General features: G+C 32.7%; 3 protein-coding genes and 1 long non-coding RNA gene across 19 annotated transcripts in view; 1 reads left to right on the plus strand and 3 right to left on the minus strand.

Moving 5' to 3' along the window:
- Positions 1–199: 199 nt before the first annotated feature.
- LOC113004394 lies at positions 200–11,807 on the plus strand. 2 transcript variants are annotated; one of them, XR_003269014.2, is made up of 2 exons: positions 200–1,043; positions 10,253–11,807. It is a non-coding gene; the product is annotated as an uncharacterized LOC113004394 (long non-coding RNA). The 2 variants fall into 2 exon arrangements; XR_003269015.2 differs by lacking the exon at positions 200–1,043 and adding an exon at positions 8,966–10,089.
- LOC105200151 lies at positions 2,141–14,484 on the minus strand. 9 transcript variants are annotated; one of them, XM_026137562.2, is made up of 5 exons: positions 13,995–14,425; positions 8,973–9,022; positions 6,931–8,373; positions 3,314–5,067; positions 2,141–2,929 (listed from the first exon to the last, which is right to left on the minus strand). In XM_026137562.2, the coding sequence occupies exons 4-5, from the start codon at positions 5,064–5,066 to the stop codon at positions 2,808–2,810; spliced, it is 1,875 nt and encodes a 624-aa protein (XP_025993347.1). In that variant the 5' UTR covers position 5,067; positions 6,931–8,373; positions 8,973–9,022; positions 13,995–14,425; the 3' UTR covers positions 2,141–2,807. The 9 variants fall into 9 exon arrangements, 8 of the variants coding, with proteins under 8 accessions (XP_025993347.1, XP_025993348.1, XP_011165876.1 ...); XM_026137563.2 differs by lacking the exon at positions 8,973–9,022; XM_011167574.3 differs by lacking the exon at positions 8,973–9,022 and having other exon boundaries at positions 13,991–14,425.
- Positions 14,485–15,232: 748 nt separating this feature from the next.
- On the minus strand, positions 15,233–17,421 carry LOC105200149. The gene is made up of 4 exons (XM_011167571.3): positions 17,263–17,421; positions 16,478–16,739; positions 16,054–16,155; positions 15,233–15,494 (listed from the first exon to the last, which is right to left on the minus strand). Exons 1-4 carry the CDS (start codon positions 17,268–17,270, stop codon positions 15,357–15,359), a joined length of 510 nt encoding a protein of 169 aa, XP_011165873.1. The 5' UTR covers positions 17,271–17,421; the 3' UTR covers positions 15,233–15,356.
- An 821-nt stretch (positions 17,422–18,242) lies between these two features.
- LOC105200148 (solute carrier family 12 member 4) overlaps positions 18,243–26,961 on the minus strand; it is a 145,144-nt gene continuing 136,425 nt past the window's right edge. For 5 of the 7 annotated variants that reach the window (XM_026137535.2, XM_026137533.2, XM_039448847.1 and 2 more), the window contains 5 exons: positions 26,422–26,529; positions 26,222–26,275; positions 25,092–25,450; positions 24,878–25,017; positions 24,321–24,555 (listed from right to left, as the gene is read on the minus strand). In XM_026137535.2, the coding sequence (XP_025993320.1) occupies positions 24,464–24,555; positions 24,878–25,017; positions 25,092–25,450; positions 26,222–26,275; positions 26,422–26,529 (753 nt within the window). In that variant the 3' untranslated portion in view covers positions 24,321–24,463. Of the gene's footprint in view, positions 24,556–24,877; positions 25,018–25,091; positions 25,451–26,221; positions 26,276–26,421; positions 26,530–26,961 lie in introns of all 7 variants that reach the window. The other 2 variants (XM_011167569.3, XM_039448846.1) reach the window with 2 other exon arrangements.

The following is a 26,961-nucleotide window of genomic DNA, read 5'->3' on the forward strand; positions in this document are numbered from 1 at the left end:
CACTTCATTTTCGGCATTCCACGGCACTCTCGAAATACTCACTCGCGTTAAAAATTCCTACGAGTCAACGCGGATGCGAGTCAATATACGTTGCGACGTGTCGCGACCTTCCGCTGTCCCGCCTAACCAACCGTCTGCTGCTACTGCGTAGCGGCGTGAGTGGCGTGACTGGCGCGTGGTCGCGCCTGCGCGCCGCTACCGCCGCTGCTTCGCAGTATCAGCAGACGGTCGGTTAGGCGGGACGGCGAAAGATCCAGTGCGTCGCAGCGCATGACTCGCGTCCTCATCGTTCCGTACAAATTTTTAACGCGAGTATTTCGAGAGTGCCATAGAATGACAAAAGTGTCGAGCGTATGTACATACCAACATCCGTCGTGTCGAACACAATTCATGGTGCGAAGTCGTGTCGCGTTCAATCGTGTTTCGTATCTTCTCCGTTGTTTCGTTTTCCGAGTTTTCGACGCGTGTAAGTACCGAGAAATGGCGAAAGCGAAGCATCGCGTGTTACCAAGACGAATCGTCGTAAGGAGGATCTTGGATTTCGAATGTACGTTCGACAGCTGCGGCCGAGACGAAGTTGGATGAAGCGACCAGCGGCGACCGGTGAGTCAATTCATTTATATCTACATTTTATTCGCCTCCAAGATTCAGTATACGCTCCTCGTGCCGATTGCGTTCGCATAAATTATCGTCGATGCGACACAAGAATCAATTAATCAATTAGTCGAGCAAAATTTAAATGGGTAGATAGCAACGATGAAGTTGATTTCATGTTGTACGCGCGCTCAGCGCTTCCTTCGTCAGGTATGCCAACAGTCGTGAGCGACATGCTTTTCGAGTTCTAACCTGTACAATTGGTGTCGTGTATATTCAGTGTCCATGTTATGTTATAAAAATAACGTTACGAAAAATCGTATCTACTAAATTAACTAAATCGTGGGCATGGCCACTCAGATTTTTCTCTGATAAAATGTTAGATTTTTATAAATGAATTACAAAATATTATAAAAGATACAAATTTTCGTCTACTTACGCAGTAAAAGGTATGTAAATAATACAATATCTTAAGTCTAAAATTTTTTAAATGTGAGTTTTAATGAAAATTATTCTCATTTTTATACGAATTGGTACATTTAGAAATACTCAAACAGTCTAGATCTCTTGGAATTTTTCAGTAATGTGAATTCTGAAGATTTCTCATATTCCATAATAATTTCTAAAAAATATAATACTTTTAACTTTTTCAGATTTTATAACATTTCATCAGAAATTATGGAACAAAAAATCTTAGAAATCTTAAAATATTTTATAATTAATTTATATATATATAATTGAAAAAAGATATAAACTTTTTGAGTATTTCTGAATTAAGTGTCCCAATTTGTATAAAAAATCTGAGAAAATGATAAAAATGCACAGAAATTCTGAGTTTGGAAAATCATACAAAAAATAGAAAAAAATTTCACCAGGAAAAATCAATACATTAGGCTAATTTTTTTTAATTCATTAATTAATCCATTTTATGTACAGCTTTTATAGAACAAAGTTAGATTTGCACATGATGAGATCACTGAATGAAAAAATCATATATTATTCTATTTTTATCTATTAGCCTCATTAATTGATTTTTCTACAAATTATGTCGTTTTCTATAGATTTTTGTGTACGCATTACGCGATCAGGATATACCTTAAACAGATTTCAAACATTTTTTTAGATACTTCGAATATCATTAGGGAGAAATGTATAGATATTTTTTACATGGTTTAAAGTATAAGAATGCAAATATAATGACAATGAAAATTAATATGACGATAAAATACAAAAAGAGATTTTAAAGAATTTTTTTATAAAAGAAGACAAATTTAAATATTTTTTGAAATATTGAAGTACTTAGAAAGCAAATCTTCACCAACACAGATTATCGCTTTATTATCTTACACGATCAAAGTTTTGCTTTCATTACAACTGATTTGAATGCTTTTAGAACATTCTTACTTAGGCCAATCAAAAAATTCCTTTGCAAAAGACTATCATCTTTTGAAATATACAAGACATACAAAGATAATCAGGTTGCTGAAATTAAATTTTTATATAACAATAATTATTATTTTATATGGAGAAAATAAATTATAACTTATTCAACAAAAGAAGTCCTTTACTTTCATTTGTAATGTAAACAAATGTACATTTATGAAATGATAGAAATAAACTTGGTTATAGAGTTGCTGTCAAAATGTGTTTGTATTAACAATTTGTTAGCAAATTGTTATCCTGGATGGTATTAATCAATAAATTAATCGCCAATTAACTTAATAAAACATATCTGGCGATACGAGATTAATTATAAATTAATAGAAATTTATTTTTTTACAATTTTTTACAAAAATAAACATTTTGGTTCTTAATCCGTCACTCTTCATAGATTCACTTTGTATACAGGATCCACATCACAGACACTTGACGTTTATCTGATATCCAATAGGAGATAAGATTCTCATAACACTTTTATCTCTAGAAAACGTATTCTTTTATTGAATATCAAACATTATACATCTTATGTCAATGGTGTGAATCCTGCATTGCACAGGATACACTGCATCCTTGTTTCCTCTTCGATATCTTTGGAAAAGACAACATCGCAAAAGAAAAGACCCATTTTACATTATTATCCTCTTGTTGAGGACACTCGTCTTCATTGCTGGAATCTTGCAAATTAGAATCACTGGAATCAGTATATTGGATCTTCTTGGATTTTGTTTCACAAACGAGTGTTGCATCTCTCAAGTGAGCTTTTCATATTTGCTTTACGTGGTGGAAAAATCTGGTTCTGGGAGCCACACTGTTGTGAAGTCATCATCATCATCTTCTTTTTTGATAATGATATCGAGATTGATGTCGTCAGAAGATACAGTGTCTGTAGATGATCCTGTAAAAAAAGTAGACATATGCAGAATTATTCATATGTTTGTCTAATAACAATTGGAAAAGTAGGCTATGTGAATCCGATGAAATAAAACTAAGTTCTAAAATATACAATAAAAGGTGGGGCAAGACGAGGTAGTTAAGGTGTGATAATGAATAAAAGCTAGATTTTTATAATCAACGAATCATCTGTACTTCCTAAATATTCTTTAGATATCAATCTTTCAATATAACTATCCTTAAATAAAATCTTCAGAGAATTATAAATTTTATTGAAAAAAAAGAAAACAAAAATAAAAAAGACATTTCTCCCCATCTTGTTCCACGGATGGATAAATCGGAGTGTCTCCGTAGACAAGATGGGGTACTTATGTGTTTTTAGCTTAACTCTTTCTCATACGTTTCTTTGGCTCCTTTCTTCGCAATTTTATAGTTTGTACATTTCTTCTTCTTTTCTTCACTTTTTTTCTCTCTGTCTTTTTTTTCGTTATTATATTTTCTTGTAGTTTATTTTTATGCGGTGAGGATGTTATTATTGCAGTTTTTTCACGTTTTTCTAACAGTAAAGGCGTTAGTTCTTTAGGGCTAACTAATTGAAAAGAAGTATTTTTTTCTGATTTTATAATCTTATTCCGTTGCTGATCAGGCCAAAATGAACAACCCGGTTGAGTGTTATCTAAATTTATGATCTGTTTTTCGATCGATTGAACTGGTTGTGTGATATTTAAAGGATCTATGATCTGTTCTTCATCTGACTTGGCTGGTTGTGTAACATTTAAACAATCTATAATCTGTTCTTCAGTTGGTTGTGTGATATTTAAAGGATCTATGATCTGTTCTTCATCTGACCTGACTGCTTGTGTGACATTTAAACGATCTATAATCTGTTCTTCAGCTGGCGGTGTGATATTTAAAGGAATATCCGCTGTAAAAGATGCTATAAGATCAAGTTCTGTAAAAACAGTGATATCAAGTGGCCAGATCCCACATTTTTTGAAACCGTTAATAGCAGTTGACATATTTGCAGCCTGAGCAAAAGCTTTGCCAAACAACTCTGCCACTTGATATGTATCAACAACGCGCCCAGGATTTGAGCAAAGCCATGAAGAAATAGCTTGATCATAGTAAGTGCTTAAAGGTTTCATAAAAACCTCAAGTGGCTGAAGGCGATGTATAGTGTGAGATGGAAAGCACAGTATGATTACACCATTTGCTCTTGCTTTGTCAATTAGTTCTATACTCTTTGTGTGAATGCAATCTCCATCCAGAAGTAACAAAACGGGACGATTTTTAGATGCAGTGCTGAAAGTTACGAATTTCCTAAACCATTGTAAGAATAGCTCAGTTGTCATCCATCCAGTGTCACTACATACACCCCAAGTACCCGGGGGAGCATTTACCATTAATTCTGGTTTTATCCTGTTACAAGGAAACACTAACATTGGAGGTATGTAATGTCCAGTCGCGCTGAAACATATTTCGGTTGTGATCGTCGTATCTTGTTCAGCAGAAACCAATGCATTCCCTTGTTTTCGTCTTTTTTGCGTTATTATTTTAGATTTTGTTTTCGGGGCAATTGATATTCCGATTTCGTCACAATTGTATACACGATCAGCAGTTAATTGGTATTTGTCATAGATCTCACTTAATAATTTGTAGAAACTTTCAACAGCAACTTTATTAAAACCTGCTGATGTGCTTTCAGGTTTTCTAATCGCCAAATCTGGATGACGTTTCAAAAATCTACGTAACCAGTCATTGCCAGCTTTACCTTTACTTTCATTAAAAGGATGTTTTTTCTTGGTTTTCGTTGCTAATTGGTACACTAAAATCTTTAAATCGTTAGTTGTGAGCCCATAAAATCTGCATTCCATTTCTTTTAAATATTCAACCAGTTCAGCTTCTTCTTTAGCTGAAAATGTAGGAGACTTTGGCCCTAAAGGTACTTTGATTTCTTGACAGAAGTCTTTATTTTCACGTGCTTTTTTTACTTTTCTTTCTAATGTAGACTGTGGCACAGAATATGTTTTCGCCGCTAAGTAATAACCCATCTTTCTTTCTAATACAGCAGTAATTGCGTTACGCATTGTTTCTTCTGACCAATTTCCTCGATCCGTCTTACGTTTATAATTTCTAACCATCCTAAAACACAAAGAAAAAATGATAAAAATAGTTATCAATGTAACTTTATGTTTAGATATTTCTTAATCCTTATGCAGGCGTGTGGAGGCTAAATTGACCCAGTCATATGAATAAATGTTTCTCCGTTTCGCTTTTGTTTATAACTTTACCACTCTGAGTATTTCTATCTTCCTTCTACACTTTAGTCTTAACTTCAGCCAAGTAGCAGCATCTTTAACGCTCGAATATTTTAGCTATAAACAATTCTTTTATCACTTGGATCAATTTGACCCCCAAACAACCATGTACATAACTTTTTATGCAATTCGGTATATTGTTTCAAAGTTTTTCATTTTTAGTTTTCAGATTTTTTTAGTTTATTTTTACATTTCTATTAATTTTTTCGATTATAAACATATATTTTATTTTGTATATTAATAACTTTTATTTTTAATAAACAGATGATAATTGCTATTTTCAATTATTTTTAATAGTAAAAATGTATATTAATGTTTTCAGATTTTTGTAATATGAGTGTGTATTTTAAATTAATATACGAGACAAACATGTATATATTTATAAAATAAAGATACTATAATATTACATCATTTCCGAATTATTACTGACTTTAAACAATCACATTATTTAAGTAATAGTCATTTTATGTGTTTGTGCTTTAACTTGAAGTGTAATAACAATTGAAATTTATTCAATCATTTTAAATGTCTGTATTTATTAACTTAAAGCTATGAGTTTATTAGTCAAAATGCTACGTAAAGAAATAATTTTAGAAATATAATTGTTTTTTAATTTCCTATACTTGCAAACTATTATTTCTTTAAAATATTTGTCAATTTATATAATACTACTTATAAATAAAAATAAAAAACTTATATATAAAGTATATAACGTTATATATAAAGTATAAATAAATTAAAGTGTAGGTCAATTTGATCCCCACGCGATTATTTGGTGCTGATTAAAAAGTGACTTTTTGTAATAATGAATGTTTTTTAAAACACAACTTAAATTACTGTTGTATTGTGTCAAATGTCATAGGCCCATGTATACAGTCAAAGGATTAATGTTTTTTTTTTGTCGATTTATACATTTTATCTTGATTGTATTGTTTTGCTCCTTCTTGTCTAATCAAAATAGCAATAATTTTCTAAACATTTTACGTAGACTTTTAAGTAGAAAATAACATTCTTATCTTATAGCCTATTAAGTTTTGTCCCAGAAACATAAGCATTCACAAGGGAATTATTATAAATTTAATACTAAAGCCTGATTCAGATTTCACGCAGCAAATGGCAAGCGTCGAGTAGCAACAAAACTTGTTGTCCAGGGTTCAATAGTGTTGAATTTTTGGAAATCGCCAAAAAGTATAAATTATATGGTCTAATTTTCGCTGGGTAACTTTCAATGACCGAGGGGTCACATCTAATACATATGCTCAATAATTGTGATTTCTATATTCGAATCGTGCAATACAAGAGATACCTCGTCATTATCCTTATCCTGTCATCTCGTTTTGCCACACTTTCTCTTGTTCAGGGTTGGGTAGTACATAGTTAAAAGATAAATAATAAAGTTAAGTTAATTTTTTACTTAACTTTGTTAATTTTAAATGATTTAATATGTAACTTTACTTAGTTATTTTTTCAAAATAAATAAATTTTATTAACTTTTTTTAAGTTAATTAAAAAAAAAGAAATATTCCTACAAACGAAACAACATTTTTTAATTATTTTATATAAACTTAGTTTACAAATTTAATAAAATTAAAATTAAAAATTTGTCTGATGAACTACATTATAATAAGTAATTAATTTTAGTTTAGTTAAAACATATATTAACTTACCCAACCCTGATAGTACTGACCTGCTTCTGTTTTAAGTTCATCATAGAACTCCATTTCGATATGTCTTTTTTTCTCATCAAGTTGTTGAACGTTTTCAACTTTATCATGATCAGGAATAATTAAGTAATCATCGAGAATGTTTCTGTTTGACATGGAAACATCTGCTTCAGATTCATCAGGCTCATCAGGTTCATCAGAGGGTTCCATTTTGACATATTTTTCTTCTTGATTAAATTGTTGAATATTTTCAACTCTATCATCATCAGCAGCAAAATCATCATCACCAAAAACGTTTCTGTCTGGTGGGAAAATGCCTGTCTTTGAAATTATTCACGGCTATTTTATCATTTTGCGCTTTTAAATAAGCTCGCCCAAATAATTCCACAACGTCGAAAGGCCTCAAACTTCTGTCATTTGTATCATTCCACATCTGGATTTCTTCAGTATAATATGTTTTCAGCAAATCCATAAATGTTTGGTCTAGTGGTTGCATTTTATCGACACTGTAAGGTGGGAAACTAATCAGATGAACATGATGTTTTTTAGCTAATTCTATAACGTCAATATTCTTCGTGTAGTTGTAGTGTCCATCTAGGACCAACAGCACAGGTGATCTTTTGTTTGGTTTGATTTTCGAAATAAAATGTTCAAACCACTGTGTGAACAGATCAGTTTGAACCCAGCCAGAGGGGTGACATGCGAAAATTGATTCAGGAGGTGCTCCTGCCATCAGTTGCTGGCTTATATTCTGCCTTGGAAAGATTATCATCGGAGGAATAAATAAGCCTACCGCACTCATACAAATAATTACTGTGATCAGTAAGCCTTTTTCGGTTGCAGTCAGAGCTGCTATTTGTTTTTCTCCTTTACGACTTACAACATGGGTCTACAGAATAGTTAAACTTGTTACATCTACATTAAAGACTCTTTCTGCAGGAAATTTGTACCGCAGAAAGAGACCATCGACAATGTCGAAAAATTTAGAGACATTTTTTTTGTTGAGAAGTCCAGGAGCTTTGGCTTCCGAATAATGGATAACATATTTTTATGCCTCTTCTTGAATCTTCTCAACCAACCCTTTCCAGCGATTTTAGAGTCAAATGGATTGGAAATGTTGTTTCGGACCGCCAGCTGGTAGGCCATTTGGCGAATATCAGTTCCAGTTATACTATAGAAAAGTGATTCCATATGTTGACAATGGACAACCAATTCATCTTCTAACTTTTCTGACAGAACAGTTTTGCCTTCCATTTTCGTTATAGCTGCAATGTTTTCGTCAGGCACATTGGTTTTCACGAGGCGATAGAGTGTACTTCTAGGGACACCAAACTTGTTTGCAGCTTTCATATATCCCATTTTTTCCTCCCGTACTATCTTAATAGCTTTTGCCATTCTTGATGTATCCCACGTTTTTCGTTCCTTTTGATTTGTTGACACTTCTTTATCACGTTTTGGCATCTTTACTATGAGAGGATGTTAAGAAATTATGTATTAGAATAAGAATGTCTTTATATATCGTTATTTTTTCAGTAATTAAAACTAATTTATCGTTTAGTAATAAAGCATAGAATAGCGTGGAAAGGGATTATGGAATACCACGCAATTGAACTGCTCTCCATAATTTTCTCCTAACTAATATATTGGATTGGTCAAGAATTCTGTGCGGTTTTTTTTCACCTTGGTCAAATTGTTGCAGATGATTTCGTACAATGGAGAATGTTTGCAATCTTTTGCGTCTGTAGCATGTATTGGTGTCTCTCGATTCATATTTTTATTTTATCGTTGTCAATCTCAAGTACCTGAGTGTGGTTTGTCTGTGATAAAAGAATTTTCGGAACAAAATTTCGCAAATCATTTTCTGACACACGCGTTCTTGCATGGTATTCTCGTCGTAGATTGCATGTATCTTTTTACAAGTTTCCACGATATTTTTTCCTTTTTTAAAATAAAAAAATATAACATGCCGAAAATATGCTTTTCAGCATATCCGCTTTTTATCTATTTTCGAAATAATGCCAAATATAAAACAACCAATCTTTATGCGACTTTTTTTTAAACGTACGTGAAAATGTCAATGGTTGCGTTTATTATACATTCGGATCCGGTAGTAATCTGAGGACAAAATTAAAGGTAAAAACTATTAATAAATTTTCAACAGTTGCATAGTTGCTTTTTCCGCTGAACGCAACCAATGATTGTACACTTTCAAGATTTGAAGGTCTGAAAATAGAGATTTTCAGGAGATTGATTATGGATTACACAACTTGAAAATTATGAAAATGAGTGAATTTATTAAAATATTAATCATTTTGTCATAAATTTGCTCATTTTTATAATTTTTACCAAGTCCAATCTGTAATCTGCACTTAAATCCATTCTAGAATTGCGTAAAACGTGGTTGTAGGATTTTGGGAGTAGTATTGAATGCTGTATACTGTATAAGGTAATCTACAATGAAGTAAAGGTATGTCTTCTAAACGATGGTAGCGTGGATACTAGTCCTCTGAGCCGAGCTGACACGTGAGAATCCTCTAATTGATTCACTCTTACAACCAACACTATGAGCGTGAACGATAAAGTTTAATGTATTTTACAACCTGTAATAATGGCTTACAAATGTGTCTTACAACACAGTTTACAATCACTTACAATCACATTTACACAATTGTAGAAGGAATTTAAAGTCTTTTAGTAAAAAACGCATGGAATTATTGGTCAATCTAGAAATCCTCAAATAAGAGTTTGGTTACAATATATAACCAATAGAAGCTAGAATTGATGTTTACGCGTAAAATATAAATAATCTACATTATGTGTGCAAAATGTAAATTTATATAAATTATGTTTTACGTGTCATTTATGTAAACAATAATCAATGGATCGTAGAAGATGCAGATTTTATCAGAAATAGTGAAAATTATGTATATGAAAATTATATATTTTTATTTTATTAAAGGCAGATATATATTAACAATTTTATAACTTCTTTTTTCTGTTGTATTATCCAATTTATAATAATTTACATTGATTGCATTGTTTACATGAAAAAAGATTTGTCCCAGATTAATCTACAGATTTCGCGCAGAGCATGCTATCAACTTTTGATGGCAGAATGGCAACAAATTGCACACAGTATCTATACTATCTGATACTGTCGACATACTGCCGTCAAAAATAAGGTAGAGCTTGCTAATCATGCTATGTCAGCATATCGACCGCTAAAATCGAGCAGAATTTGCAGTTTGTGCTCATTTTTTTCGTATTAGCTTGCCGTGATTGTCCGCAAGTGCAGATTCTGCTTGGTTTCTGCTGCCAAAATTTTCTAACATAATATGTTAACAGGTTGTCGACAGATCCTGAGCTCAATGCGGGCACAGATGGCTTATGAATCTGTTGTCACCATCTGATCTGAATTTGATGCCAATCTGCGCGCAGACTGTGCACAGTTTGCTATCGGGGATATAAACATAACGGAAACAATGTGTAAATAATTCATATGTATTCTTGATATGTACGGCACAATCCTGATAGAAACATTCTATAAAAAAAAAAATGTGTGGTCGCGCAAATTTTATTACGCATCTTTTATTTCTGGTATCATATTATCAAATGAAATAAAACAGGAATGTACATATGTGCACATACAACTTATAAGTTTAATCATCGAACGAAGCAATCCAGTTATGAACCAAGAAGAGAAGAAAGGGAGTGACGACTTAGCGGGATACACAAGACCATGATAAAAGGAGGAAGATGGAGGAAGCGGAGATGGATTCAATTTCCTACGCGTTAGATGTAGCCCCTCCGTCGTTGTAAGTTACTCACAAGTCAGCAAAGTAGGCAGCTGTATTATTAAGTTAGATTGTAGTTTATATATTTTTGCGATTTTCTTACAATTGTATCACTTACGATTTTCACTTACGATATTAGTATTAAATTAGAGTAAGTCTCTTTCGTGAATGCATGTGTTTCTAAGACAAAATTTAATAAGCTATAGGATAAGAATGTTATTTTCTACTTTTATAAAGTATTTGGAAAATTATTGATATTTTGACTGGACAACATGGGATAAAGGAAAATAAAATAATTGTGTGCAGCGATATTGCGCTTCCTGTCCGGCAATTGACCACATTCATAGCGCAATTTTTTTCTTTGGACAGCCAATTTGCGTTGTAGAGTCTATAATGTAGACAATCGCGTCTCATTCGAACAGATCTATATCTGATAATTTCATCTGTAATAATTCAAGTCTAATGATTTAATTCAAGTCTAGATTTCGTAAGCAATCGATGAGCTTCAGCTACACTTTTTTTTCAAATCAAAGTAGTGTAGAAGTACACGTTGGAAAAACAACTTGTCGCGTTCCATTTTAATGCAGTTATAGAAAAGCATCTATGCATACAAAGGATGGTGTCTATTGACTAAATTTTAGTGGGAAATGTTCACACTTCAAAATGACATAAGTCTCTGACAGATGTCTCTGACACTGCATACGCAGCTATAGCCATTTAAACGTGAACAGAGCCTTCAATGCAACCCCCTAAAGCCATGTGTTCATGATGCTAGAAATCGGTCCGAGAACATTTGAACAATTCGACCAATTGATTAATGCGATTGGTCAATTCTCTTTCCGAGATCTCGGACCGACTTTTAGCATCGTGTACAAGGCTTTATAGAACGGCAGCCTTTTATTTACTATACCATCTAGAAATATTAGAAGTGCATAAAACATCTCAATGTCAGATTACACATACCCCAGCCTACCCTTCCTAAAATAAAACTTTTATTATTTAAAATAAAAATTTTGAGTCTATATAAATATATTTGGATAACATGCATCAACTTTTATATGATTAAAACATTTTTTAATAAAGCATTTGTGTATCACAAAACATCATGAAAACAAAGTATCATTACAAAAATACCGTACCCCGATAGCAAACTGCAGTCTGTATATTTTTTATTATAAATTTTCAATCTGCTACATATCCAATTTTTTAAATATTCTATTTATGTTGCATTTTTAAAATTAATGGACTGATCTCTTTATCTCCGATTAGCTTGATCAATCGATTAAATTTAACAATAACCAAGTGCAAAACTTAAGATTGATGATCCCTAATTTTATTTTTAATTATTTTAATTAAAAATTATTTAATTATTAATTTAAAACTTTATATAAATACATAATACATGTTTTACATAAATAATTTATAATTTGCAGAAAATGAACAAGGAAAACAAAATAATACTATTAATTTTGAAATAGAATAATAAACTCGAAATTGTTAAGGATAAATGATAAAGATTAATAAGAGTGTACGCGTGACGCTCGGGTTTATATTCTTATTAAAAAATTTTTGGATCATTTTCAGTACTCATTAAAATTCTACAATTCTCATGGTAAAACAGTTTAGTCTCTTCATTGTCAATTCTCGCTGACACGAGGTTGAAAGGTCAAGTGGCAACTGATGGCAACGAACCATGAACCGGAATTCTGTCATTACATAATTTGCATGAAGGAATATATATTTAAATTTATCAGAAGAAATATAAATCTGTTAGTTGTATATATATATATATATATATATATATGTATGTGTGTGTGTGTGTGTGTGTGTGTGTGCGTGTGCGTGTGTGTGAAAATTCGCAAAGTACAAGTCTGATTTATACACAGGTCAACAATAAAAAGAAAAAAATTTCATAATTGTACCGTGCGTATACTTTCGTTAGTCCTCTTATTTATCCTTGATCAATTTAAAACTTTGCAGTTGGCTCTTCTTAAATTCAACTGGCCGATCAAGCTAATCAAAGATGGCGAGATCAAACTATCTTTATTTATCTTAACCCTTAAACACACCGATCCTGTAAAATATGGAAACACATTTTTGGGTCTGGGAGACTTTTTCAACTTTGAGAAGCTATAATTTTGATTACAATCAATATTTTTCTACGATTTTTTTTTAAAACAAAAGTTCAAAATCTCAGGAGTGTGACTGCATAATTGGCATTGTCGACAAATAATTTATTGTGAAGTTATAAAAGCATTAAGCAAAAATGAGAAATTGGTCAAAAATCCACTTTTCCTTCAAAAAATCATATCTTCGCAACAACAATCATTTAAGGATTTTCAAATACAGCGTTTTAAAGCTGAAAAGTCACACTTTCAAAACAAAATTTGGCAAAGTCATTTCTTTTAAAAAGTATAATTATGTAAGATGGAAAATATGAGGTATTTTTGGGCATCTAAAAATCCACTTAAAAAAAAATCATATCTTTGCAACAAAAAACTTTAACGAACTTTACAATACGGCGTTTTAAAGCTAAAGATTCATACTTTCAAAAATTATGTTATTGTCATTTCTATTAAATAAAAGTACTTATGTAACAAGGCGAATGAGGAATTTTTGATTAAATCGTGTCTAAAATTGAAAATTGATGTGTTTCATGATATATTTCGGAAAAACTTTTTTTCTACAACATTTTATAGTATTCCAACTTTAGACAGAGTATATTCGAGTAACAACTGCAAATCGACCTGTTCGAACGTATTTTGTCCAGTTTTTTTATGTAAAATACAAAAAAAGTTTCACTTACACACTATATGGGTCGCATTGACCCTAACAAAACTTTGTTGCCGTGGCGTTCGAATTCTAGTTGACCAAAAAAGTTGATTAACTATATCAATTGAAAGAGGAGATTTCAAACTTTTTTTACGTCTTAGTCTGAACCTCCTATCTCATTCCGTCTTCACATAGCAAGCGTTCAAAACTTCATATGGGTCTGTCAGACCCACTTACGTGTTTAAGAGTTAACTTAACCTCGTTTGACATGAGACCGGTCCAAAGAATATATATCCCTTTTTCTTGCAGGATCTTGCTTATATCGCTCATATAGTCAAACTCTTATTTTAGCCAATCCAATAGTACAGCTCTATATAAATACATGCATATTTTGTCACTAAATTTAATTCAATATCACTTAAAAACCACATTCTCAAGGCTTCTGAACCTAGATTCTCAAAGCTAGATTAAAGTTATACAATTCATACTCAAAACACTTCTTTTATGTAAAGGATACACACCTGTAAAACTTTCCGTGATATCGATTGTTAGTCCTACGAGAAATATTAAAAACCAGTTGTTTGTGTCACGTTATGACCAGTTATGACGTCTAAGCAGACTAGCAGTCCTAGCAGACTGTAAAGAATCAACTTTGATTGTCACCTTCAGAGTGCAGCACAGTGCAGCACAAACTAGGGAGGAGAGGTTGTCGGAGTATTCCGTAAACCCCCATCTATATTCCAAAACCCCTTTCCCTCTCTTCTACAGTAGCGGTCCCGGTGCAGTCCATTCTCCCCTATCATTTTAAATAATGCACGTAACGTACGTAAACGCATGCGAATATGGAATGAAGAAATTTATGACCGTTACTGTACGTAGGGTTTTTAACCATGCTGCAAAGGGCCTCCAACTTCAAGAGTGCCGCGAAAATTTTAAAGACAGAAAAAAAATAGAAACAAGTAAAAATGCGAATAAAGCGTTCAATAAAAATAATTGCAATAAAATCACTTTTAAAACGATAAAATAAAAAATGAAAAAAATTAAGTGGCACTAAGCATTATACTCTTAAAAAATAACTTTATAATTTTACTTTTTATTTTTGAATGTTGTGTTAGCAATATCTGATAAAAGACAAGAGAGAGATTAAGAACTAATCGTGTATTTGGACTAGTGTCTTTAATTTTTTAAAAAATTAGAACAAAAAATGTTTTTTCGTTTTTCTTTTCTGTGATAATGATGATGTGATACCAGCATTCCTATTCTTTCGAAAAAATAAAATTGAGGTAAAAGCAGTTTCAATTTTTTCTAAAGAATATGAAAAAAATACAATTATAATAATGACAGCTTTATTGATACTTATTGGAGCTTTTAAATTTTAAAGAAAGATTAAAACCATTGACGTAGAAAACATAAAAAATGACATTATCTTAAGAGAAAAAACTCGGAAAAATGTAAAAAGAACTAGAAAAAAATGTTTTTCCTAAATTTAACTTTTTCGAGCTAGGAACATTAACCTCTACAAATTGGATTCATCATTTAATATTGAATTAAAGGTTGAATAAGTGCTTCGCTCTAACACTAATATTATTTTCATGATATTGGATACACATTCCTCCAAAGAGTAAGAAAAAATATCTTGGTAAGAGAAATAAGACAAACTAAAGTAACAAGCAACTAATTCGAATCTTAAAAATTCTCAACGTGCGAGTTAGACTTCATAAAAAAGTGGAGATGTATGAAAATTCCAAGTACATTCAAATTAATATTGAGATAACAATTTATTACTAGTAACCTTTATTAGCATCGTGTTTCTTGTCTTAGGTGACGTTTAACGATGCCAATTAAATAATAACTATACAAGGAAAATAATGCATTTTTTAAATTTATATTGGAGACTTGTCGAAACCGTTTACGTAGAATTGATTGCCCTTTGTTTTGTATAAGGCGCTCAGATCCTTGGTATCGGGATACATTTTTGGTCTAGTTACACTGATCTTCCATCCACCGTTCCTCATCCAATTCTGAAGGAACCATATAAAATATATAGCGTTTTTTTATGAAAAGCTGTTCCATAGTTACGTAAACGTAGTCATAAGTGATTGTAAAATATTGATGCAGTTGTATATCGATTTTCTATTAAATTAACTTTGATTTTTCTTATTCTACAAAATAGAGAAAAGCGAAATAAAAGTTAAACTGAGATTAATCCTACACTGCTACTTATATTTCTTAGCTTAACACTACTCTAGAAAATTCACCCACATAAGAATTTTTTAATTCTTTTTTCTACTTTATAAGTCGCTAAATGTTAGAATAACTGAAATAACTAACACTATTTTAATGCAAATAGAATCTTATTAAATGTTATTTTAAACTCAAAATTTTTAACATAAAAACTATTAAATTTGAATTAGTACTTTGAAAATTCACCTATAGTATCACTCTAAGGTTAAAACTAATCTATATTGGTAGAAACAGACATACAATTGCGCTTTACAATCATTTATGATTACGTTTACTTCATTATAGAATGATCTCAAAAGCAATGTGATATTTTAAAAATAATTTTCATTAAAGTACCATTCTGTTGTACTTCAGATGATAGTAAATGCAATAGATAGCAAAGATACCCATTGCAGATCTGGTTATAAAGTGCCGTGTTATATATGATCCTACATGGCCCTGTGAAGAAACAGAAATTGTTAATCTTTTTGTCTTACAAGCATTTATAGGGTCACTTTACATTCGTTGAACAATCACTAATAAATAAATAACTGTTTAAGAAAAATATTAAAATAACAAGACTTTAAGATAATAAATTGCAAGTTAATTGATATTTTTTAGATCTAATTTTCATACGGATTTGATTAAAATATTTTTTACTTGAAAATATTGCATACAATTAAGTTGTTTTTATTTGTTCATCAACTGAATCAATTTCTTATTCATTTATTGACTAGTACAGTGACCATATCATCAGTTAAATTCTCTTTTTGGTTACTACCATATATGGCTCCAACATGCTCTGGAATTTGTTTCCAGGTGCCATGTAGAATCTCCTGATTGGGTTATGTAGCTCTTCGTAATAACCCTTTGGTATCACCGGCTCCTCGGGCGCGAGTTTCTGAGCGTCCAACCACTTCTTCCTCCATGCTCGCTCCTCGTCTGTCATTCCTAGCATTCGTTCTCTTTCACGTCCCATACGACGTTCAATGGACATGGGTCTCTCTCCCTCCATGGCCCTAGTGTCCGGGACATCTGGTATTCTAAGAAATAAATTACACGATAATTATTTAAAGCTATTATTAACTATAAATATAATTAAGCATCTTATCATTTCTTTCTTGTATTGTTGTAAACAAATTGTATGTATAAATATACATTAAAAATAAAAAATATATATTTAACAAAATTTAATAATTTATGATGATAAAATTAATCTTTCTTTCCACGTATATTGTTCATCAGTGAAATATTAGTAATTCTTAAAACTGTCTTAAAAAGACTGTCGTTGAGAGTGAATTCTGCGAAGTTAAGCATTAGTTTTATGACTTTGAATAACAAAGGAATTTCTACAAACAAGTGAAATAAAATTTATCTGCCTTTCATTATGATAAATTACTTGCTACAGTTTAGAATTCGATGCTTTAATATCATGTCAATGTTACTGGTATATGAAAACTGATGCATATCAACATCCAAGTTTGGCTCACACATCGTTAGCCTATCATACAATTTATACTCAAAATAATATAAGATTTAATGAATATAATAAAAAATGTGTCCTACCGCGCCATGATTCTCCCAACAATTACGTGAGTTCCAGGTTCTTATAAACACCGATCTTCCAAAATTTCCAAACTGACTGAAACTAACGGTGAGGTTAGCTCTGCTTATGTGCTGCTGTTACATCACGTACTATAGAAAGTATCATTCGCGCCATTTTGGACGAAAAACTTTGTCTTTTTGAATGTAGAAGAATACAATGAAATAAATAATACATAAAAAAAATCGATTAAAGTTTGATTAATTTAATTGGCGATTAACTTAGCAAATAATACTTCTATCACATTATTAACATGGATAGAATTATTAATTTTTTATTTAACATATAAAACGAAAAATTAGAGAAATACGAATATTTAAAGTTATGTATGAAAAAGAAAAAATGTGAAAGTAAAAATATATTGCTATATAAAAAAATAATTTTTTTGTTACTTCGTATAAAATTAATTTACAAACAAAATATTAAAATTTCATACTCTATGTTGTAATTTAGAGTAATTTAGTTTTTAAAAGTTATGCATACTAATTTAATATAAATAATGATTTTCAAAATTAATTTTTAACTCAAATGAATTTAATCTTTATGCAACTGTTAACATAATTAATTTTATAAGCTATTAAATTTAACTATAGTAAAGTTTTAACTTACTCAGGCTTGCTAATTAGTTAATTATCCTAGAGCTTGGCGAAAATCTTTAAAAGCTTTAATTCATTTTAATTCATTTTTAATTCAATTTTGAATATTCTGTAATTTCTACATTTTTACGTATTTGAATATTTTTATCAATCAATCTATTTACAGGCATTAACACACTTTTATATTTAAATTTAGAGCTTAAAAAATTGTTACGTTAAATAAAAAATATATATACAAGAATAATTGCATATAAAACAATGGCATGATAATTAGAGAAAATAATATAATAAATAAGAAGATAAACTTCAGGACTTTCAGGACGGGGAATAATGATACAAATTGATGCGTTTTGGTCGTAGGTATATTATTTATTTAGTTATTTATTTATTTAATCGACTCTCTCGCAGTATATTTGTTCATTCATATACTTTATCTTTCGAAAATCAATTACAAGTGTCATCATCTATTATCTAAAGGGTATAGGTAAGTAAGTTACAGGCTTTTTTCACAGTATTGACTCTATATACTATCCAGATGTGACTAAAATCTGTATCTACAAATATATTATCTCGTATCTCGTATGTGTGTACAGGGTGTCTCGCAACCGTATTTTACTTCCTCCTAACGACAGTTACGAGCGGCGTTTCGCGACGCCATATATTTATAAGTGACTAATTAAAAATAAACTAAGCGGAAACGTACAATAATTCGTGGACGAGCTCGTACGGAATAACGTACGTTAATTTTTATTCGTCGCACGCGAAGTTAATATACAATTGTATAATTGATAGCAATTCACAGAGTAATTCTATTTGAATCCTCTCACAAAATCGCGTATTTTTGTCGGCAAAGTTGTCTCTCCCGTTCCTCCCTTAAACGCACTTCTTCAATTTCGTCTGTTACGGTATCTATTGTCAAGAGAAAGCAGACACCTTGTATACATATATAGTGTACATGTATATATATGTACATATATAGTGTACATATATATAATGTGGACCAGAGAAAAGGCGAGATCTACATAGCAGAGATGCGTCGATGAATTCGGGATTAAATTTTCCTTAATGAATATTTCCGATTATAAGTACACAGATGTTTAAAATTGAGTAGAACTAAGTACGTTCGATGAGTTACATGTTAAAGAAACAAGTGACAAACTCTTATAATATATAAATATTATAAATCTAAAGTGAAATACTTAACAGCGAAAATATGTTAAATAATTATCTCGAATTCTAGGTCACATCCCTTTCGTCGACTCCCTTTTTTGTTTCGTCTCAGGTCCGCTCTGTATGTATATTTAATAACATTTTTATTTCTCTCTCTCTCTCTCTTTCTATATATATATATCAATATCTCTCATTTTTCTTTTCTCTTTCCCGTGTGGGAATCAATAAATATATTTCTTTAGTCGAGTTCCAGGGGCAGAAAGAAATCGTCGCAATTTCTGTGGAGTGAAAAGTAAGTCGTGTGTATATCTCTCGTCTCAGAGGAGAGCTTTGGTAAAAGATTTCTTTCTTTTCTTCCCCCTCCCCTCTTCTCTCTTTTTTAAATTGATTAATAGATTACATACGATAGACGTTAAAAGTAGATTTATATACTTGATTTGACACATATGATTGAGGTTTCGAGCAAGTTTGTCCGCTGCTTAGCTCGCATCTCACAGCCTAGAGGTGATTTAAATCCAGAGCGTGGGGCTCTCCCCATTTTAAATGGAACGCGCCGCAAAACGCTGCACTATACATCCCGACAAATGCCAAGCCCGTAGGTATTATGATTATTAACTCGTTAACGGCCGAGTGTACGACTTCCGTCGCCCGAAATTTACGTCCAAAGGATGCGACGAAAATATTTCTCTCAAAGAAATTTTCTCTCCGAGAAAAGTGTTCCGGGAAATATTCGACAGCTTTCTTTGTCTTTAAGAAATTTAGAGAAATTTAATTGTGGCAATATTAAATTAGCTAGTGATTAATTACTTATTTTGAATATTAAAAGCATTGACAATTGGAGCTTTTCATATTCGAAATAAGTAATTAATCATTATCCAGCAAATAGAGAAATGGATTCAAATGGATAGAAAGGGATTTGTGTGATCATTGTTGAATCTAAATTCTTGATTTTTTTTCAATGAAATAAATTTCATTGAAATAAATTCTTGAATTATTTTTTAATCCAAAATGAATTAAAATAGATTACAAATTTTCAATCCAGTTAAATTCATTTGGGTGGCCAATTTAATACTACTAGTTTTAAATTTCTGTAATTTTTTAACCAAAATTTAGTACTAACAGTATTAAATTGGTCAGTGACTAATTACTTATATTGAAAGCACTAACAACAGAACTAAGTAATTTATCACTGGCTAATTTAATACTGCCAGTATTAAATTTTTGTAAGAGCAAAGATCAAAGGACACTCTTTAGAGAATACTCTAGGAACATTTCAAAGTTACGAAGACGATACATCTCGCGATCGATCTCGAACGAAACTTTGTGTATTCTCTGGAAGTGGATATTTTCGCGTTTTACATCGTCGCTTGAAATATATGTCATAGAAACAGAACAATATCTCCAACATTTAGATATTCTCCGTCGATCAATAGGTAAGACGAAGCAGTTGCATTCGCGGCTTGACTTTCGCTTTCTTTTTTTTACTCGCCACCCGTATGACAGCTATCTTAGCTTCTAGTTTGCAGCGGTGGATGCTTCTTTATAGCCAAAGTATTGTGCGCATTTTTTTCTTTATCTCTATTCACAATGGATCGCATACGTGTCTCACTGTGTCTTCCGCGCCACAGCGCGCTTATTCAGTCTTTTACAATCTATCTTCTACAAAATGCAATTACGGGGAGTTACTCTTGGTAACGGAGATGGAGTATCTAGAACGCGTTTCAAGTATCATTCTGTTTCCGCAAAGTGAACGTAAACCGCAGACGCCGGACGCATATCTCTGCCGCTGCCGATAACACGCACTATCGGCCGAATAGAATGAAAGCAGTACGAGTCGTCCTTATACTATCGAATTTCGCTATTAAACTAAGAGGCGGAGGACCGCACCGAATCGGCCAGACTGCCGACTCGAAATTAATTTTCTCTAATTCTCATCCCGCACTATTTTCATTTTCGCCGGCCAAGTATATATGCATATGTACTCTCTATATATTATATATTATATCACACGTACGTTTGTGTGCCATGTGGTCATTGTGCATTTAAAGTAAATACGATATAGTAAAATATTAAAGCGGCAGCAGAATACACTGCAATACTGTTCTATGTAAAGGATCCTCTCATTACCATTTTCTTCAACTTTTTTTATCTTCTTTTTTTCTTCCCTCGCATATCTCTTTAAATCCTTTACGGCAAACGCGCGATTATTTTGCTTTTCTCTTCCCTTCTTTCTTTTGTCTATGTGTTTATGTACAATGTGTGAATAGCGGCAACGGTTCGACTCATATATTCGCGATAAACTTTCTCATAATGTCAACATGTCTCATATAAACTATGCAGTGCCAATACCTATCGAGTAGAATAAGTACACATAAAATATATGCAATCGATAAGTAACGTAATAAAATTATAAAGTACATGTGGTAAACATCGTGGACGAGAGAGATACATACATATATATGTTGTATATATGTATATATTGGGAGAGAGGAAGATAATAATGTATATGCATATGTTTCCTATACATTTAGAGTCTCTATGTACCCAGCACCGTTTCAGATACTCACTCATTTTGACGCAATGTGAACATATCTATTTGCATGTGCATATCCGTCTGGTACTGGGACGAGCATTCTCACTACATTTTTGATGATCGTTTCGCGAAGTCAGGGATCAAATCGTAGATTCCTTGACATGACGCCTCCTTCTTTTGTTTCTCTCTTCAAAATATCCGATGCAATTTGAATCCGTGTCGGAGTTACGAGGAAAAAAGTGAAACAATTTAACGCGTGGGATATATAGAAATCTTTTCTCCCCCGTTAATGTAAATATGCTTTTTCTATTAGCGAGTCAACGGCGATATCGGTTCGCGCTCACCTAGTTTTTTAATCCGATACACTTTCATATGGTGTAATCAACGTTTTTCACGTCCGTCTTTTTTTTTGCTAACTACAGGTATTGCAGGACAGTGCGTGTACTTTACAATGAACAATGTGAATGTACATATATATATATACATATAAATGCACCCGAAAACATCGCGCTTTTATTTCTTTCCAAATGGAATTCAATTTTCCTCAGTGAAATTTCAATGAGATTCAATTCATTGTAATAGTTTAATTTTTAATGACGAGTATACTTCGTTTCAATAATATGTTTTGCAATTAAATATTTGGTAAAATAAAAAGTTACAAAATGAAAATCGTTATTTATATAAACTTTTAAAATTAAACTTGCCTAAATTCCGCGAGTTGGAGCTCTTTCAAGAGTTAACAATTTCCTGGATTTTGGACAATCGTTTTAATATTCGTGCGAAAAGACGCGATAATTTCGGCACATTCTTTACGATTGAAACGATCGCTTCCATCGTTTTGCTAGTTGCAAAAACTTTTGCAGAAATTTAACAAGTCGTGGTGCGTAATCCCGCGTAATTCTTAGCATTATATATATATATATATATATATATATATATATATATATACACATATACATATATATATACACACATATATATACATATACATTTATATATATATATATATATATATATATATATATATAACTTATTTACGGACACTGATTAAGTAGTATTAAATATCGATAAATATTACAATGAACGCTAGTCCCACGGTTATCTCTTCCTCAGTTTCTTCATTGAAACTCTCGCTCGTCAAAGAAAGTCCAAATAAATCATTTGGATATAAAATAAGAATTTAGCGTTATTTTGGTAGTTAGAAAGTTAAAATGAAGTTCGACTATCCTAGAAATAAAAACAATTTAGATGAAGTGAGTTTCTAAATGTTTTACGTCGATGCTACATAGTAATTAGCATTAGATTGATAATTTTTAAAATCAAATTCAAATCCGGCTGCTTTAGAGACGAAAATGATTTAAGCTGGCTCATTCTCGCTCTTCTCTTAGCACCGGCGAAGAATTTAATTTACCGCAGTCTCGTTGAGGTAATTTAATAAAACGGCGTTGAGATTTGTCGGTGACGTTGAAGAAACTGAGAAAAGCGACTACCGGCATAGTCATACTGTGCTCGCTAATTAATTAGGAGTCTCTTCATGAAAAGAAGCGCGGCCGAAAACGGGACTACGCGCGAGACTTGACATGCATACGACATTTAATGCAATTATAATTACTTTACATATGCTAGCGCTATATATATATATATATATATATATATATATACACACATACATATATATATTTCTTCTTTTCGATGAGATTCTGTAAGGATCGCCGCGCATTTTGGCATTGAGTCTTTCGGGTTGCACTCCTCGCGTCACTTGGTGTTATCGATTAATAAGTGGTAATGGCATCTTGGACCGGTAGGCCTTAAAGACGATACAAACGCGCGCGAACGTGTGCCTGTTTATGTTTTGCATGTATGTACGTAAAGATCTCTCCGCGTGAGACTGGAAAAAAGATGACGGGGGGTCTCACAATCCCCCGAAGAAAATGCAATAATACTCGCGATATACGTCATCGTCGTTTTTCTATTATCAAATACACATATATATATAATCATAATAAAAGTCGGCGCTATCCTAGGCTACTCTAGATTCATCTATACCAAGCAATAAAATTATATACGTACTTACTACTCTTATTTCTTTCCCTATTAACGACAATGCATGTAGAAAAATGAGCCTCTCGCGTCTTTGGTTAAACGCGAAGCATTTAGAAAGTAGTCTGGCAGTGGTTTCGTAGATGCTTCGATCTTAGCCTCGGACCAAATTTTGATTTTTTTCTTCCCTCCCCACTCCTTATTTTGCCATTTCTCTGTTCTCTCTTTCATTTTAGACGAAAGAGTTAGTTTTTTTTAGCTGTCAATAGCAAGAAATTGAATCGAAGTGACGTTTACTCGGGACTCTCATTGAGCTACAGTTTTTGTACCGGCGATTTCTGAGAGGTACACAGAGTGTGTGCTGCTTCGTTCGGCGAGCTCGGCCGAACTCGACGGGTTATCGAATTTGAATCTGAGCAGCCCCCGCTGCCGTATGCGACCCTCCCTCTGACGCGTACATTACCTGACACACAAATCCGCACGGTCTACGTTCAGAAATTCATTTAAAGAAAACCTATCCTTTGGCATCATCGCTTTTGGCTTCAACAATCGGACGACGATCGGTCGTCGCGGTCTGCGTAACAAGATCAGCGTTTCAAAGAAACTTCCGTCTTTCGTGTCCGATATGAACGATCGTCGTCGTCGTCATTATCATCGTCATCAGCCTCTTCTTCTTAACGACTTTCAGAGCGCATAGCGCAAGTGACTGCGTAGACAATGGCACAAGAGCAGTATGTTCCTTAGGGTAGTGTCGTTTAGGTCACTGAGAAGTAAACTAGAGCTCTGCTTCCGCAAGGCAACGGTATCAACTTCCGTTGCTTCAGTTCACGAGTACATGGTGACCACTTCCCGTCCGCTACCCCGCACCATCAACACCCTCTCCAAGCCTTCAGTGAGCACCTCGAGGAATTCCATATCTAGTTTTTGACGGTCAAGGAAGTTTAACGTCTTTCTTATTCTTTCGCTATATATTCTTCTCCAAATCTACCGTTAATGTTTCATTCTGAAATTTATCTCTTGTCAAATTATGCATTAAGAAAAAAAGTTGCTAGCTTGATTGAATTTTTCAACTTGATTAAATTCCTTTAGTTAATATATTTAATTTAAATGCACAGAATACTTCAATTGAAGTATACATGTGTTCAACTTTTTTTCTCAGTGTAGCTAATGATTCGTATCTTAAAAGCTAACAATTTTTTTGAACGATGCATATTTGCACGATAATAATCGAAAGGATACAGTTAGATTCGCGCTCCATCTTCGTGTCTCGTGGCGGTCCAGGAAGATTCAGGATAACCAGTTGAGCCTCGCTGCTCATTTTACGGATTACCTCGTTCAGCTTCAACGAGGTATGCATACGCCTCACGTCACCCTCGTCGCTGTTGCACAGAATTGTTTGTTAAAGAATAAACATTAACGCCGAAGCTCCAAGAAAGACAATTGCGACACTTACGGTGTTATCGTGGGTTTCTTAATCTCTGGACTCTGGCTTTTGTTTTCCTGCGTATCGTTTTCTTTTGCCTCCGCCTCTTTCGCCTCTTTTTCCGTGTTCTCTTTATTCTCCGCCTTGGGCGAGCCACCGATCAGCTTTGTCTCCTCCTCATTGTTCTCTTTAGTCTCCTCCTTCTCGCTTGTCTCTTCGGCAGCATCTTGCTCCTTGTTATTTAATTCGGTCTCCTGCATTAGCTTTGTGTCGTCGGTCACGTTTGTACTCTGGTTACCATTTGTACCGTTTGTACTCGGCTCCTGGAATCTCACCTTCGTCGGCACTTTCGCATCCACGTTGTGATGATGATCTACGATCGCTTGTACCTGTATCACGGTAACGCGGTTGAGCAAATAAGCGAGCACTTTATTCTGAACAGCGGGAGACAGTGGCCGGGAGGTGACTAATCTAGCATCAAAGCACTATGGCCATTAAATCAATACTATCTATATAAGCGGTCGTGCCAATTAAGCCGAAACTGAAAGACGCGGGGAGTTCCTGAGATCATGATGGACAGGAAAAAACAAACCGGCATGGTCGCTAAATATTATAATATAACATTATTGATATACATTCAAGAATTTCTTCTCAAATTAGTCTTAAACTTTGAAAGTTGGAAGTTCAAATTTATAAAAGATACTCAAGTATTTTAATATGCAGACTACACGCGTGTCTAAGAGACACGTTTAAGGTATCTTTTAGACACGTGTTGCTGTTTGGGTTATGATTTATTTTCACAAAATATTGTTATAACATTTATAACTGCTTTACTTTAGAAATTAGAAATTTTTATGAGCTTTCAATTTTGATGATCTAATGTTTTTGTGCTTTAATTTTTTTTCGTTTAAATTAAATCAAATTGAGATTTTTTTTTAGTTCAAATTAAGAATTACAATCTCAAAAGTATTCAATATTCTTGTGAAATAGCAACTTGCGATCCGCGGCAGTTTCTTTCACCTTAATATTATTAGGAATAGGATTGAGAGTGTTATATGATACTGTGAGGGAAGAATACATATAAATAAAAAATCGGTCGGTACAATAGGACAATGATGGGAAGGAGGCATACATGGAACTCCAGGGGTAATCTGACAAACCAGAGGTAAATTTTCTTCGGCGGGTATCTCGTTGAAGTCCACCAATGACTGCACCTTTATCCGTGAAGAGCACGCAACAAACAGACACACACCGATCAGTATCACCGTCACCATTTGTTGTAATTTATTAGCATTATATGTGCCTGTATGTATATTACTATAAATCGATTCTCCCCCTTTATTTGGGATTCGACACTTACCACTCCTAATGATTGTTTTTTGTTCAACTGTAACTCGCGTAGCATCTGGTTTCTCTGCTCCATGATCAAAGTGCGTTCGTACGTGTACGCGGAGATGTCGGTGTTCGTCTGCAAACAGAAGCCAAAATGCGGAATGTGAATTTACCGAAGTAATTATGTTAATTGTCACGCATTTTTCTCCATACAGAAAAAATTAGTATCAAATCAATCATTGTTTTATGTAAGCAAGAACAGAAAATCTTTTTAAAAAATATGATACTTTTAAATTTCAGGAAAATATATTTCAATAATAATTATTTAAAAAAACATAATATGATTATTTTGATAATACTAGTATTAAAAAATTTTAATCCTTTGGTTTAAAAATATTGTTATTTAATATTCAATATTTTTTTCTCTCAACTCATGAAAATCGTTGAATAAAATGAATATTTTTTGAAACAAAACTATAGAAAAGTTTTTGTGTAAATAAGTAATGTTTAATTTATTTATTAAATTATGTGAAATCTTGTATAAAAATTATAATTTGCAATCATGTAA

Source organism: Solenopsis invicta, chromosome 4, assembly GCF_016802725.1.
Source record: "Solenopsis invicta isolate M01_SB chromosome 4, UNIL_Sinv_3.0, whole genome shotgun sequence".
Classification (NCBI taxonomy): domain Eukaryota; kingdom Metazoa; phylum Arthropoda; class Insecta; order Hymenoptera; family Formicidae; genus Solenopsis; species Solenopsis invicta.

What these genes read in the sequence shown, in the direction of transcription:
- LOC105200151 (XM_026137560.2), bottom strand. An exon ending in AAAGAAACGTATGAGAAAGA is followed by an intron (nt 2,930 to 3,313) that starts GTTAAGCTAAAA and finishes CTTTTTTTACAG; the next exon opens with GATCATCTACAGACACTGTA.
- LOC105200149 (XM_011167571.3), bottom strand. An exon ending in GCATGTTGGAGCCATATATG is followed by an intron (nt 16,156 to 16,477) that starts GTAGTAACCAAA and finishes GTTTCTTCACAG; the next exon opens with GGCCATGTAGGATCATATAT. An exon ending in ATCTGAAGTACAACAGAATG is followed by an intron (nt 15,495 to 16,053) that starts GTACTTTAATGA and finishes TGGTTCCTTCAG; the next exon opens with AATTGGATGAGGAACGGTGG.